A 14669-nucleotide genomic window follows, 5' to 3' on the forward strand; every position below is an offset into this window, starting at 1 on the left:
TGCCAACCAACCACCGGAGGAGTTTCTTCACTCAAGACGTGGATCTAGGCAAAGATTCCCTCACGTTAATATTCCTCGTAAAGCTTTAAACTCCTGCTACTCTCAGCTAAATACGTTTAAAAGCCATTTGGTAACACATTATCTTTCCCATGTTAATCCCAGAGTGTGCTGAACGCTATTGTTGACACAGCTAAGCCACTATCCCTGTGTCTTATATATATCGTGCAGAGACCCCGATGAATCTTTTTCAGGGCTGTTACCAAAGTGTACAGTATGAGCACTTGGGACCAACAGGAGGAAACTATATTTATAAAGCATGTAACTAATGCCAGTAACAATCAACACATAGTGCAGTATGCTGCCTTCTCAGAGCACACACTGGCTGGCTGGTACTAATAAGCAATACACTGTTATGAGTCATTAATGCTCACAATCAACAATACATGATAAGTCAGATGTATTTAGAACAATGCTGGTGTTGAAAGAGCATCTGCCAGTTACACTTTTACAGAAAACGTATTCTGAAAGCCCGCTGCTCAAATGACACCCCAAACTATATAGTTTATACGTCACACTAACTCCAATAAATTGGCATGTTCATTCCACAAAATATGGAATATGTTGTTTCACATACTGTTATGTCAACTTAAAAACAATTGAATAAACAGCAATGTCCAAACTCGTCCACTGGGTGATGCTGTATAACTTATTTTAATTCCAAGGTACCAGGAAGAAGAAGTCCTTTACACGTGACATTAACAATTATTTATTGATTCGTTTTTTTGTATTTACATGTTTGTTATTTACATTAAAGTGATGTGCAAGACACTGGCAGTAGTGGAGCACTAATAGTGAAAATATAGTGCAATATTAAATGGTGAAATCAGAACTTTTTACCAAAGTCCGTTAATTATGAACCTTGCTGTAACATACAGATTACATAACTAGCTTAACAAGTTATAGTGACACCATTTACATAAAATACTTGGCACAGAGGCAGATTAAGGTGATAAACATCATTTTGGTCTTTTTGGGGAAAAATAATAGTCTGTTACTTTCTAGACACACAACTGAGCCGACCGCCCAACTAAATGAACAACCTTCAGCACCATTACCACAAAAAACAACAAAACTACAGATCAGTGAAAATATAGGACAAATCAGGACAAAATAACACAAACGGCTGTAAATGCTAACATGGCAAATGCTACATTTGAAGCTAGCCGTTTTCAGTTTTTCTGAAATACACCATGTATTTTGTATACGCATCAGACAAAACACAGAAGCACATTACTTTGGTACTGTGGTGCACGGTGGTCGTTGTCCTGTACTTGTTGTCCGCCATGTGAAGAAACTAAGACACCCGTGCCATATCCTGCAATGCCACATGACACTGCAACTAATCTCAGCCCTAAGAGTAAAATCAACACCTCTCTGACACACCAAACGCTTCACCACGGTCGTGTTTACTGCAAGGGTGTTTGATAAAGCTTTACATTTTACAGTCGTTTGTGTTTTTATGTCCATGTCATGTATTTGTAGAAGCTAAAACAGCTCAAATAATACACATAACACTGATTGAATACTTAAATATATCGAGTAAAAAGCCCACATGTGAAAGATAAAAGGCCTCCGGAAGCGAAATAAATATTTGATACACTCAGACTAGACATTGTACATTTAAAAAAAGAAAAGGTCTTAGTTTGACTCAAAATGGGCTCAGTTTGATTTACATTTGTTCAGCTGTTTATATATATTTATTTTTTTCCCCATGAACCTTTCTTACATTATTCTACTTCTCATTTTACTCTATGTTTTTTTCAAACTGCAAACAACTTGGGTAAACATAGAGCGGACTGTTTAGAACAGTGTGTTAACATCTGTGACACATGACAACGTACATACAGCCCGTGGTGTTGGGTTCACCCAGAGTGCCACAAAGTGGAAGACTGTGAGAGAAACAGTTGTGCTGACATTCAGAATAATGTGTCCTCATGTGGTCTTAGTAAAAGGGTAGTGCTACTGTGTGTGTGTGTGTGTGTCAGCTGGTTTACTGTCAGCAGCAGGATCTCTTCTTCTCTGAGGGGCCGCCGACCAGCTGGAGCGTCTTCTCCTTCTCCCGGTCCTCTTGCTCTTTCAGAATTCTGAGGGACACAATGAGGCATAAACAAATGAACCAGTTCTGGGAGGACACGCCGCCGTGTGTCCAGCGTGCTCACAGTCGCTCTGAAAACATACGCATGTTTTGTTGCCGTTACTCCTACTGCATCCAACCTGCGCATGCTTCAGTTCTGCTCTGTCTGGGTCAGGTCTGTATAGGCTCTCATAGTCGCAACACTCCCTGCTTATTTGTCATGCTGGTGTGAATTTAATCGTTTGAACATTGTCATGGACGTTTGATTGTGCGCTTCACGCCAATGAAACGTCCGGAGCCAGCTGATAAGAAAAAGTCCTTTGAACAAATAAAACATTTGGATCTCTGTGCTCTGCCTGATGTCAGTACAGAAATAACCCTTTGAAAGCTGTTCAACTGTATTTTTAAGTTAATTGTCCCCACAAAGGTGAAATTCTTTCCCATAGCACTGTACACATCAGACAGCAGTAAATACAACAGCACACAGAGAGGTGGTGTGTGTGTGTGTGTGTGTGTGTGTGTGTGTGTGTGCGTGTGTGTGTGTGTGATGTCCCGTTCTATTGTGGTTGCAATGCGTGGCATGGCCTTACTGTCTAGTTCTATGAGGTTGGGTGCGGGGGAGCCCAATTATGCTGGCAGCGGTGTTGGCTATGCGTGCTAGTTTGGCCCGGTTCCCAACACACAACAAGAAGCGTGTTGAACTTAAGTGCCGCACACAAAAGCCATTACTTTTGCTCACCTGGCTAAATGAATCATGGACTCCATCACACTGTGTCCCGTGCATGCGCTGCACTCATAGAAAGTCATCTGGCAGTCCTGCAAAAGTGGCGGACATGTTTCAACTTTTTGCACATTGATCAGGGTCAAAGGCAAATCTGTGCTAATAGTTGCAAAAGCACAAAGAAAAAAAGAAATCTCATGCAGCAATGTTACCTCACCTTTTCAGTCACCATAGAAACTACATTACACATCAAAGACTAAAGAATAAAAAACACTAGGATGAGATGAGATCGCTTCCTCGTAAAACTCTCTGTTCTGTAATCATGTTTCTTTCATTTACCATAACTCAAAACAAAATGCACCACTGGCTGGACACTGACTAGTCCTCTAGAACCTTCAGCTTAGCAGACAAAACACCAACAGACCTTGGCTAGTCTTTCTCCCACTCCTTTCTGAACTTCTCTCTGGACCTCCTTGTCCGTTTTGTTTCCCAAGAGCATGATGGGGATGTCCTCGCCTGCACCCTCCTGTATACATACATACATACACATATATATATACACACACACACACACACATGTATATATATACACATATACATATACATACATATATACACTACATTACAAAACTGTAAAATATATTTTCAACACATACCCACTCTTACAGCATTCGTTCTGCTCGTGGTATTTCTGTGAAGCACAGGCTGGCTGTTAGCGTCTTACCTTCACACTTGTCAGCCACCGTCTGACGGCTGTGAAGCTCTGCGCGGTTGTGATGTCGTACATCACAACCACACCGTCAGCCTTGCGAAAGAATTGTTTGGTGATGCTCCGATACCTGCAGGAGGAGAGGAGGGGGGTACTTGTGAAAATACAGGAACAATGCGTACAAATGAGATCTGAGGTGGATTGCAGTACAAAGACTCTTTTCGAATGTGTGTCTTTACCTCTCCTGTCCGGCTGTATCCCACAACTGCAGTGCCACCTGGCTATTGTCCACAGCTATCGTCTTCACACTGTAATCTATACCTGCACACACACAGACAAGAAAGTTGTTCAGTCAGCACATTCTGTTTTAACATTGTTTACTGTACACTGTTCCAGCAACACGAGACAAATGATTGTGCACGTGCGTGCCAATATAAAGAATCTATACATGGACCTGAGAATGCATGTGATTGTTGCCAATGTTAAAGTAAAACTATTTAAACATGATTATTGTTTATACTGGGAACATAATGTTTGGCTCAATGGAGCTGAAGAACCTGGACATTTGTATAATATGGAAAAACTTCCAAACTGAACTTACTTAAAAAAGGTATTTTAAAGGCTTAACATGAGCACCTTGACTGAAGCCTTATTAAAGCACCTTTATTTCTTCTAAGCTTGAAAGAATGAACTTTGAAGATATTCTTCACAGGCCGATCCGTGCCCGAAACCCAAATATCTTGCACTGATACATCTTTTAAGCCCAAAACGTGATGCTTTGAATGAATGTCTCACATTGGCCTTAAGAGAGAAAGTCTCGCCTCAGTTCATTACATTCTAGACAGGCGACCATATAGGTGAAGTCAGCTGGTTAGCTGTCCTTGTAAAACAGCTGACACAGCTGTACTCAGTCTAACTGAGAAAAAAATACATATTTTGTTCTCCAGTGCCACATCCAAGTGCTTTGTAAGCAATCGCATACAGAGCCTGAAGTCAACGGGGCTGAGTGTTCCGTCGCATATGCTGGCAAGAATCAACACCATACGTACCCACAGTGGCAGAGGTGTCAGGGTGGAAGCAGTCGTCACAAAATCGCCGAAGGAGGGACGTCTTCCCTACGCTGGAGTTCCCCACCAGGATGATCTTGAAGAGGCGGTCGGGCGTAGAGGGACCACCTTCCTCCTGAAGAAACAGGACGCATGACGAAGGCGATGGGATCTCGCTTTAAGCAGTTAGTGGCGCGGCTGACTCCTCTCTGTGTGAGGGAGGCTACAGCAGGGCCGTAATGTACACAATGATACTTTTTGAACATGAAGTTGAACACGTCTCCTCCCTATATCGACCACCTGGCTTGGAATAAGCGAGCCTTTTGCCTTTAAAATAACTCGTGTTAACTTTTACAGTAATTTCATTCTTGCTTACATTCAGGCTGGTATCCTTGCCAACGGGCTGACCCCTCGGATATGAGGGGGTTTCACTTTCCTCCACGGCAGAGGACGCGCTAGGGTAAATAACGCTCATCACCAAGTCTATATGCTCCTCACTCTCTGAGGCTTCCTCTTCACTCCACTCCTGAAGCCGGGTTGGGCGCTGTCCGTCATTGTGGAGCAGATGTGGGAGGTGGTCCTCCTCGATGGAGATGATCCTCTGGAGGTGCCCTCTTGCGCTCGCTGTGTAAGAGGACTGGCATGACCCATAGGTGAGGTTGTGCCTCACAGAGCCGGTGGTGAGCTCCTCCTCATCCTCACTGCAGACGGAAAGTGACATTATGGGACACGCGGCAACAGTGCTCATTGAAACAACACTGGATGATGACAGCAGAACATGCACTGTACAAACTGTGGCTGATGCTTTACCCTTTGAAGGCATTTGTTGTTGTGTGTTTCACAACATTGATGGAAGGCTTCTGCTTCAAACTTGGTGTTTTCGTAGAATTCTTTGGATTCTGCAGAAATAAAAGTTTTGACTTGAACTCCAGCATGAGATTCAATCACAATATGTGGGATGGCTATTCTGGGCTCTTGTTAACACTTGCATCTTTCTGTTAGTCCTATAGTCTTTAAAAAGAGGGCATATGAAGTGCGGACAGCGGAACTTTAAGTAATATAGTGTATTATTCTGCTGGAATAAACGGCACATACCTGGAAGCATATGTCTTTTTCATCCCGTAAATGTTTGTTCATTTCCCTGGAGAGAACAAAGAAATACAGATATTACAAAGAGAGGGCGCACCGTTTCATTGAATTTAACTTTTACACAATTTTTGTAACAGTTTGTAACCGGCCTTTATCAATTTGAATGCCTGGCCTTGTTTGATAGGCTGTTTTCTGGACTAGCCATGGTGGCTCTGGAGCATCCTGCTCTCCCCGGGTATGTAGGAAAAGGTATTTCCTTGGCTAAACACGATACGTCAGTTAAGTAAAGATCAGCAGGCGCTAGCTTGATTCCCTGGACCAGTAGTTTCAAATCACAAGATAAATATCCGTGTCATGTCTCTGTACTGCGTTTTGTTTCGTCTTAAGCGGGGCCCACTACAGCTGCACATCTGGATCCAAACCTCAAGAGGCCCAGTTGTTTGAGGAGGCCCGCCCGCTCTCGCTGCAGTCCCTCAGTCAGTCTGTATATTTCACTGTGTTGAACAACAAAGCATGTTTTATTACAAACACTGTGACCAGACACAGTGTGCACTTAAAACACTTCATTTAAAACTAGCATTACCATGTATATGATCTGAATCATTTTTTACTGACAGGATAAATTGCGTATAAAGTATTTATCACTTTGGTTCGTAGCACAAACATGTGATCGCATCCTGACCAATCAGCAAGCAATAAGAAACCCGAGAGGCCAAGCAATCAGTGCAGGAGTTACAATGAAGCTCGAGTTAGAAGGAAAAGCTGCAACTCACATCTCCTTGTCCTCGTGGAGCCGCGTGGACTGCTCCTGCAGCACATTCAGCTGGTCCTGCGCCAAGACCAGCTCTTGGCTGGTGTGGTCCAGCTCCCGTGCCAACTCGTCATTCTTGTGCTTCAGCTTCACGTTCTCCACCTTGGTCACATGTTGCTCACTTTGAAGCTCCTGGCACTCGAGCTCCGACTGGAGGAAAAAAGGATCGCGTCCATTTCTTGTAGCAGTACTGACCGTTAACGTAATACTATTCAATCCTCTCTGATCACACCCACATACATACAATCCGTAGCACTATGTCAAAATGTCTGACATTAGCGACCCCTAGTGGTACACACTCACAATCGACTGAAACCATTGTGCTCTCGGCTCTAGAGATGCATGGCTGTTGAACGTAAGGAGACGGCATGATGTGAAGACATAATACCTTCAAACAGCTGACTGCCTTTAAATATTGTGATGAATTCCATCAACAGGTACAACCGTGAGCAGTACTAAATGCTTTTAACGCTGTACCAGCCTGTACGCCGCCGCTGTGTGGACATCTGCTCTCCACAAACACTTGGTAAACAGCCGACTCATTAATTAGAGGTGCTGTGAGAAGAAGAAAAGTCCTTGTTGGTGTGACCAGAGTTAATTTGAGTTCACTAATTAGCCTTGAAAGACAGAGTGCACGTCTGTAAACGGTGTTGTGGCAGAACCTCTCAACATGCAACAGTATCTATCAACACAAGCTGCTGCAGGAAAACATGTTTTGACGTCCTTACCGAGAGGTGGAATGTAACTAAGTACATTTACTACAGTACTGTACTTCTGTGCATCTTTATTTGAGTACTTAAATTTTCTGCTACTTTATACTTTTACTACATCTGAGAGGCAAATATTGTATTTTCACTCTACTACATTTCTCTGGCAACACTAGTTACTAGACATTTTTGACTTTTTAATGTTGAGATTAACATTGAAAAATATAAATCAACGAATAAATGATAATGTTCTATCATGGATCAAGCTACCCGCCAGTATATAAAGTAGTCCCTTAACTCCACCTTTAACAGCAGCAACATTAGTGACGATTAAATATGAAAGCATCAGTCTCAGTCCACACCATCCGGCACCGCCGAACAAGCAGGATCAGAGTCTGAGAAATAAACCTCCTTGTGCATGTTAAGTACTCGACAGATTGTATAGTTTTTATTGTTCGGTGTTTGAACATGAGACACTGTGTGTGTAGGTTACCGTAGAGATCTATCACGGTGTAATGATAGTTTAATAGGTGTGTTTATGGCACAGTGGTACTAACTCGCTTTATTAGCTGATTTGTAGCATGCTGTTATCCGTCGTCTTGTTTCATGCGTTTCACGTGTGTTGCTGCTCTCTCTGAGTCATCCTATCTCGTACTCACCCGTCTCTGTTTCTGAAAGAGCTGCTCCAGCTCTTTCGCCTTACCAGACAGCTGCAGCTCCATGTCCTGACTGCGAGACAGAAAGCGCTCATAGTCCTTAAGTGCAGGGACAAAAGAGGGAGGCGGGAGGACAGAGCGCAAGTGTGATGAAGAAGAGGCAGATGTACGGTATTTGATATATTTAGCAACAAGGTAGGTTTGTACCTGCAGCACAATCCTGTCTTTTTCAGTTTTTATTTGCTGCTCCATTTCCTCATAAAGGCGCTGGATCTCATCGTCGTGTGTTGCTGCTTTCCTGTATGGATACAATTCAGATGCGATAAAGTGCCGTGCAGTGTGCAACTCCGCCTAGAACGACACACTTGAAGTCAAACCGTAGTTTTGAATGACCAGGGTCACGTGTCTCCCTAACCTCTTGAGAGCGCTCTCCATGTCCCTCTTGTCCTGGTTGGCCTCTATGATCTGGGATGTCACTCTGGCCAGGAAGTCCTCAAAATTGGATAAAAGGTGGGGTTCATCTCGGCTCAGCTGGGCCCACAAACTGCGCACTTCGGCGCGACTGAGGGGACAGAATGCAGAAGCAGGAGTCAAGCACAGCAACAGTCCAACACATAAACGTACATGGAGGCAGCAGCTCAGGTACCAGATCCTCGTGGTTTCTCAACGTTCATGACGTTCTTTGTCTTGAAACATCTGTTCATTATTACAGCAAAAAGCTTCAGTTATAACTGCTTGTCTGCTGCATACTGTGCCAGTACAGTAAGCTATGATAAGGTAGGACAAGTCAAACAAATCCCTGTACCTAAGTAACTAAAAGTCTTGTTGACATCAATATCAGTGAGTGCTGCACAAACTGATCTGAACATCGAAAATGTCAGCTGGAGCTAACCAGGTAGGAGGCGGAAGCCAATAGGATGTGTGAATCTGGCATCCACCTCCACCACTGTTTACTTTTGAGTCGTGGTTGTTTGTTAAAGGTGAGTCTAGGCATGCGTTTCACAAGATCCTGTCATTATCCACTACATCGATGTTTAAACAGACGTCAAGGAGAGTTACTAATGCCCATTGAATACTGTATGACATACTAATGCCGAGAGAGTTGAGGTTAATGGTTCAGATTAAGATTGCGAAGGCTTTTTGAGCTTTTTGAAGCTTCCTCACAAATCCAGATGTTTTAATACACAATCTCTACATTTCAAACACGGTACTACTAAACACACGTGAATACTCAAGCAGTCCCGTTCTAATACAGAGAGGCAGAGCACAGAGAGGGAGCACAGGAACCGCTTGGCTTGCGAGTGGAAACTTCCAACTCTTGTTTAGTTTGCACAGCTGATTACGGTCTCAGGCTAAGTCACCTAAAATAAGGTGTAGCCTCAGATCAGACATCAACAAAGAGATATGACGTGGAGCTAGCAACACATACATGCGGTACTCACTCTTCAAAGACACTGTTGGCTCCCAGGCTCTCCATAAGCATGCAGAAGTGTTTCTCCTCCTCATCTCCTCTGGCCATGCTCTCCTCCCAGCGGCTCTGGTACAGGACCTCTGCTGGGCTCTTACAGGCGTTCTTCTCCCCCATGCCTTCCGCTACAGAAATCTTCCGACCGAATAAGAACTCACCTAGAAACAATCAAGACCTTCAGTGCACGGTCGAAACACCGGACGACACCTGCTGGCGATAGCGGCGGCGTTTTTAAGCAGACGTACTGAAGCCGGAGGAGAACTCGTCCAGCGTCAGGTATCCATTGCCGTCGGAATCGAGGGTAACAAACACGTTTTCCAACTCCTCCGCGCTGAGAGGGAGCTCGGCACTCAGCCTCTATTTAAAAAGACACAAAACACAGCTGCCATTGGACAGAACAAAGCCTCAAGGACCGTAACAATACTGCAGCTATAACAACTACTGCTGCTTGAGACTTATAAGGACCGTCATCAGCCCAGCGCTATCGTGTGCAACGGAACAGTTGGTGGTTCTTTCCCCCGTTATTTTCATAATTAGACTTATGTAGCTGAAATAGATGCCAGTTATATTCCAAATAGCCTCTTCCTCATTGTTATTCTAACCAGAACATGTTTAATGGACATCATCTTCAGCAACACACAGTCAAACACCTCGACACCTGGGATCTTCCCAGTGCAGCTCCAGCCTTGATAATGATTGAGCACTGTGCAGCTCCACAGGAGCAGATGTTGGCTCAAGTGAGGCTGGCAAAAGTCTTTCAACAGAAGACTTTAAGTAGAGATGCTAGTTGAGAGGGAAGGAGAGACAGCTGCTCTGTGACTAAAGACTTAATCCAAAACACACAAGACAGAGTGGGAACCTCCCTTCTGACCATGACAGTAACCGCTGGATCATTAACAAGAAAAGCCAACACAGCCACACCTCTGGAAGCAGCTTTCACGCCATGTTTACACTGCTGCCAAATGTTGACCGAGGCATCCCATACAATCCAGGGGAGGGATCAGCTGTTCCTGTAAAGTGTGCTATCGGGGCAGAACATATCCCTGATGTCAGCAAACAGGAGAATTGTAAAAGCTAGCGTGCTGGTGGTCGCAGTGTGAAACGTACATTTAAGCTGTGAAAATCTAGTGACTAAAAAAATAAATAAACGCTGTGTCAAGAGTGCACACAACCGTAAGCAGTACCACTCATTCAGCTTGTTAAATCATAACAGTAACAAGTGCTGCTTTTAAGTACATATTGTACTCTTCAGTACAGACGGTCATATAAATAGAGGAGAAGGAGGACCGGACCGCTGTCTAATTCCCAAATCCATGATCATAAACACCCCATCAAAGCTTCCCCTCTCTGTATTTATGCCGCCTACAAGTGCTTCATCAAAGCATCAGCCGTGGCGGGGATGAATATCAGAGGGGCGAGTGAAATCTGCACAACAATGTGAGTGGAGTCGTTGCATGACAAAGCGTGTCTCAGCCTCTTTTGAATGAGGTGCACATGTCCTGTTCAGCATTATTAATGAGTGCACACACCATCCCTGCGCTTCACCCTCCTTCTGGATGAATAAGAGGTTGTTATCTCTAAAAATGCCCAATGTGGATGCAAAAAAATTGGTCCTAAAACTGCGCTGATACTTTGTTGGTTAGATGCCCCCCCCCCCCCCCCCCCCACAAGTAATTTAAAGTTTGTAACAATGTGTTTCTGTCCATAAGACCCGAAATGTAATCCAAGCAAACGTTACACCGTTGAAGTTTGAATTACTTTCATGCAAACAAAGATTTATTGAAGCTCAGTCACGGCACTCCCACTTGTGTCAGCAACCTCACCTGCATGTCCCGTTGGGTGATGAAGCCCTTGTTCTCGATGTCACACATCTGGAAGAACTCCCGGGTTTTCTCCACGATAGTGTTCTGTCCCACATCCCCGTTCTCACACCTGCCCGCCTCCTCGTTGCCCCCTCGCCTTCGCCGCGCTGTCCGGGTCGTGGTGGTGGTGGCGCAAGGAGCAGTAAAAGCTGCCATGGTGGTTGGGAGTCTCTTTTTTCCGCGTCCTTCGCATGAGCCGAGATCAGACAAAACGCGTAGAGGACAGAGAACCTGGAGAAGTCGAGCTTCAGGCTGCTCCACATCAGAGACTCTCACCAATGTCACAGATTGTCATCTCTTAGCAACCGCCTCTTCAATTAGCCGATGAAGCCTAGGAGAGAGAGACAGGAGAGTCTTCAGTTTGAATTAGTAAGGCTCCTTGCCCGATAGAAATAGATTTAAAAAAAAACATGTGCTGCATCAAAAACGTGTTATTGAACAAAATGTAAAGTCTATAAGCGGTAGATGTATCATCCTCGTTTCCAGGATATAAATAACTCAATAACAGCTGCATTAAAGGAACAGACTCGAGAGATCTGATTACTACATTTGTTTCTAAGAGGAGCACCTTGATTTAGTTTTTTAATTAGCTACGCTGTTAATTATTCATTCACATAAAAAACGGCCAGTGAGTGTCTGTATGCAATACTCTTTGTGCTCTTTTCTCGCTCTTTTTGCCATCTCTCACACACATCATCAGTGGGATTTACATTTGCGTTGTCAAACACGTGGCCACTCACAGGGCTCTGTACACCGAAAACAACTGCTGCTCTTCTCCTTCACTTCAGGGACGATGGCCCAGGCTGAGACTAATGTCATCTGACAAGTAAAGCCCAAAAAACTGAGAAGAAAGTTGTGGTTGTGACGAGGAGGGTCTCGTCTGCCCGGAAATATTGACTGATAACTCAAGTTAGTGGTTTGGTTTGGTGGGGACTACCGTTCTCTGTGCACTGGTCTGGAAGACTGCCTTCCTGGAGGCTGTTGTGCACTATGAGTCAGCCCAGTCGATTAATGACTGTGTGTGTGTGTGTGTGTGTAGACATGTGGGACTGGTATAAGTCAAACAGACATGTATCGGCAGGTAGAACAACGGAGGGGAATGCAGGGTCAGAGACATAATACACACACAAACTCTATAACTATAGCGCATCATCTATATCTTCTGCTCATAAAGTTCACTGAAGCATGAATCTGAAATGTATTCGATTTTTCATATCTACCATTTATATGAATACATACAGGACCCCCCCCCCCCCCCCCCTGATAATAAAATAACCATTCAAAAATATATTTCTGTGTAGGAAACATGTGGTTTTCAGAGAGGTACTTGGAGATGAGTGTACAAACATTGTTTTTTCGTCTCAACATTTCTATAATCTACTTGCTATTAATGAATACGGCATGCTTGCAAGTTTGAGCCAAAACATTATGCAACATCTTTGCAGGCGTAACAGCCCTCACGAGGAAAGTCATCAACCCACAACGAGCAACGGACACAGCTTCAGCGTGAGAGAGGAAATAAGAAAGGGAAGTTAGGTGAACTGCTGTTTGGAAAGAGTGATGTGGTGTTTTTGGCCCATGATAATGCATAATATTGTCTTATCTTTACAGAGTAGGTTTATTGCTCCTTTGTTCAAACTGTGTAAGTGCGTTGAGGCCTGTGGCTACAGTAAGGGCCTTACGTTTAAATGATGGAGCTTCCTGCTTTGCATACAGTCGTCTTATCTTGTTTTAGGGTTTGACATGGAACAGCTGTCAGCTATCTGAGCGACAGCAAAACGAGTCCAGCCAGAAACTAAGACTCTGTTTAATGAAACACAAATGAACTAAAAAGCAGAAACATCGATGGAAAAGTCCATCCGTTTAATATTAACGCTCAGGCTGACAGATGGCTGTCAATATGTGACTATTCTACAGGATAGATTCAGTGTCTTCAACAGACATGACTGTCTCTCGTCTCAGGTGACACAGTGCTCATCGGCTGCATGTTAAGCAGACACTGACATGGTGCTCAGAGACAGTTTGTGGTCTATAGTCAATAGTCTATAGTCGTGACCTCAACGCGTCTCTGCAAAACACACTTAAAGGACTTTTTTAAAAGTCTGGTCGCCATTTACATTAAAGGTATGATTTAAAAAGCCACAATCAACAATGTCAACCTTCTAAAAATAAGGTTGGTCAATATATCTAAAATTATAGATGCATATATAAATATAAATTAGTTTAGATTGAGAAAGAAACAGTGTTGCATGCTGCTCGGTTCTCAGCTTGTCTTGTTTTTAAATGAGATGAAGCTGCTGTGACACCTGTCCCTTGAACCTACCTCATGATTTGTGTTCGTGCCTTTTTCCGGTTTTCACAGCAATATTCACAGCAATAACATATTGTGACGTAAATTATCCAGCACGGTTCAACAAATCTGGTCAGGGATGGCTTCTTTTTTCTTCTTTTTTTTTAATGTAGGCTATTGAGGATTATCCAAATATTTGTCCGACATGCTGCAGGAGTTTCAAGTGACTTCGAGTCGCCTACTTCCTGGAGAGAGTTCACGACCATTTCCACTTGCAACACCAATCACAATCACACCAGCGTAATCTGCAGCTACCGGAGGGGGGGAGGGGGGCGTTTTGCGAGACTGAATTTCTTACACCCGTCAAGTACTTCTTAATTGTTGCATCAGAAATGTCATTAAAAAACATGCCAACAACCGCGTGCAACATGTAACGTTAAACATGATGCAGTAGAAGAGTTCCAGTTTCACATAACACGTGTAATAAGATAAAAGTCAAAAGTCCACTAATTCCCTGTATTGACACTTTCTTTTACTGTGAAACGTCCTGCGACAGATAAAGCCTCATTGAAACTGTAGTAAGTAAACATTTTAGATAAACTAAGCTAAGAAGGACCTTCCTTTAACGTTAACATTACCATTTGATAACTTAATGGTTAACAACAGTCGTAACGTTGAGTCCCGGTTTAGTGCTACTGAAGGCTCGTGAGCGGCTGTTGGGGAACAAAAGTGAACTTTACGTACCGGTGAGTGAAAAGTCAAATTCAAGTCGGAGGAATTCATTGACTTGGTTTGTGTCAACCTCATCCGCGCTTAGTTGCCCTCGCTGTTTACAAGGCAACTTGTGGAGTGCAGGAATTTGACGGAGCACCGACGAGGTAAACCCGAGGGGGAGGGGCTTCAAGAAGTCATCGGTAGTAACCGTAGCAACCATTTACCAGGAAGTCCTTTCTTTTCTTCCCAGTGTCAGAATTCACATGTTAAAAATGGAAAACAAAACTGTGTTTCTTTTATAGACATTTGGACACAATCTTGTTCTGATGACACATTCTTTGTGAGCACACAGTCACATTTTATGTGACATTGTTTCATTCTTTTCTCAATTAAACACACATGTGACATGTAGAGGCTTTCATTTGTTCTGTTTATTGAGTAAAACATGTTGCACATCTTCCG

General features: G+C 43.6%; 1 protein-coding gene across 1 annotated transcript; it reads right to left on the bottom strand.

Annotated features, from left to right (window-relative positions):
* Window positions 1–1921: 1921 nt before the first annotated feature.
* Window positions 1922–14316, bottom strand: cracr2aa (calcium release activated channel regulator 2Aa). Its single transcript, XM_079279362.1, has 18 exons — window positions 14238–14316; window positions 11165–11534; window positions 9587–9698; window positions 9316–9499; window positions 8289–8435; window positions 8081–8171; window positions 7877–7972; window positions 6473–6660; window positions 6122–6193; window positions 5706–5751; window positions 5421–5509; window positions 4987–5311; window positions 4614–4746; window positions 3804–3885; window positions 3580–3694; window positions 3280–3381; window positions 2874–2950; window positions 1922–2144 (listed from the first exon to the last, which is right to left on the bottom strand). The coding sequence occupies exons 2-18, from the start codon at window positions 11357–11359 to the stop codon at window positions 2057–2059; spliced, it is 2142 nt and encodes a 713-aa protein (XP_079135488.1). The 5' UTR covers window positions 11360–11534; window positions 14238–14316; the 3' UTR covers window positions 1922–2056.
* Between the last annotated feature and the right edge of the window lie 353 nt (window positions 14317–14669).

This window comes from Melanostigma gelatinosum, assembly GCF_949748355.1.
Source record: "Melanostigma gelatinosum genome assembly, chromosome: 1".
Classification (NCBI taxonomy): Eukaryota; Metazoa; Chordata; class Actinopteri; order Perciformes; family Zoarcidae; genus Melanostigma; species Melanostigma gelatinosum.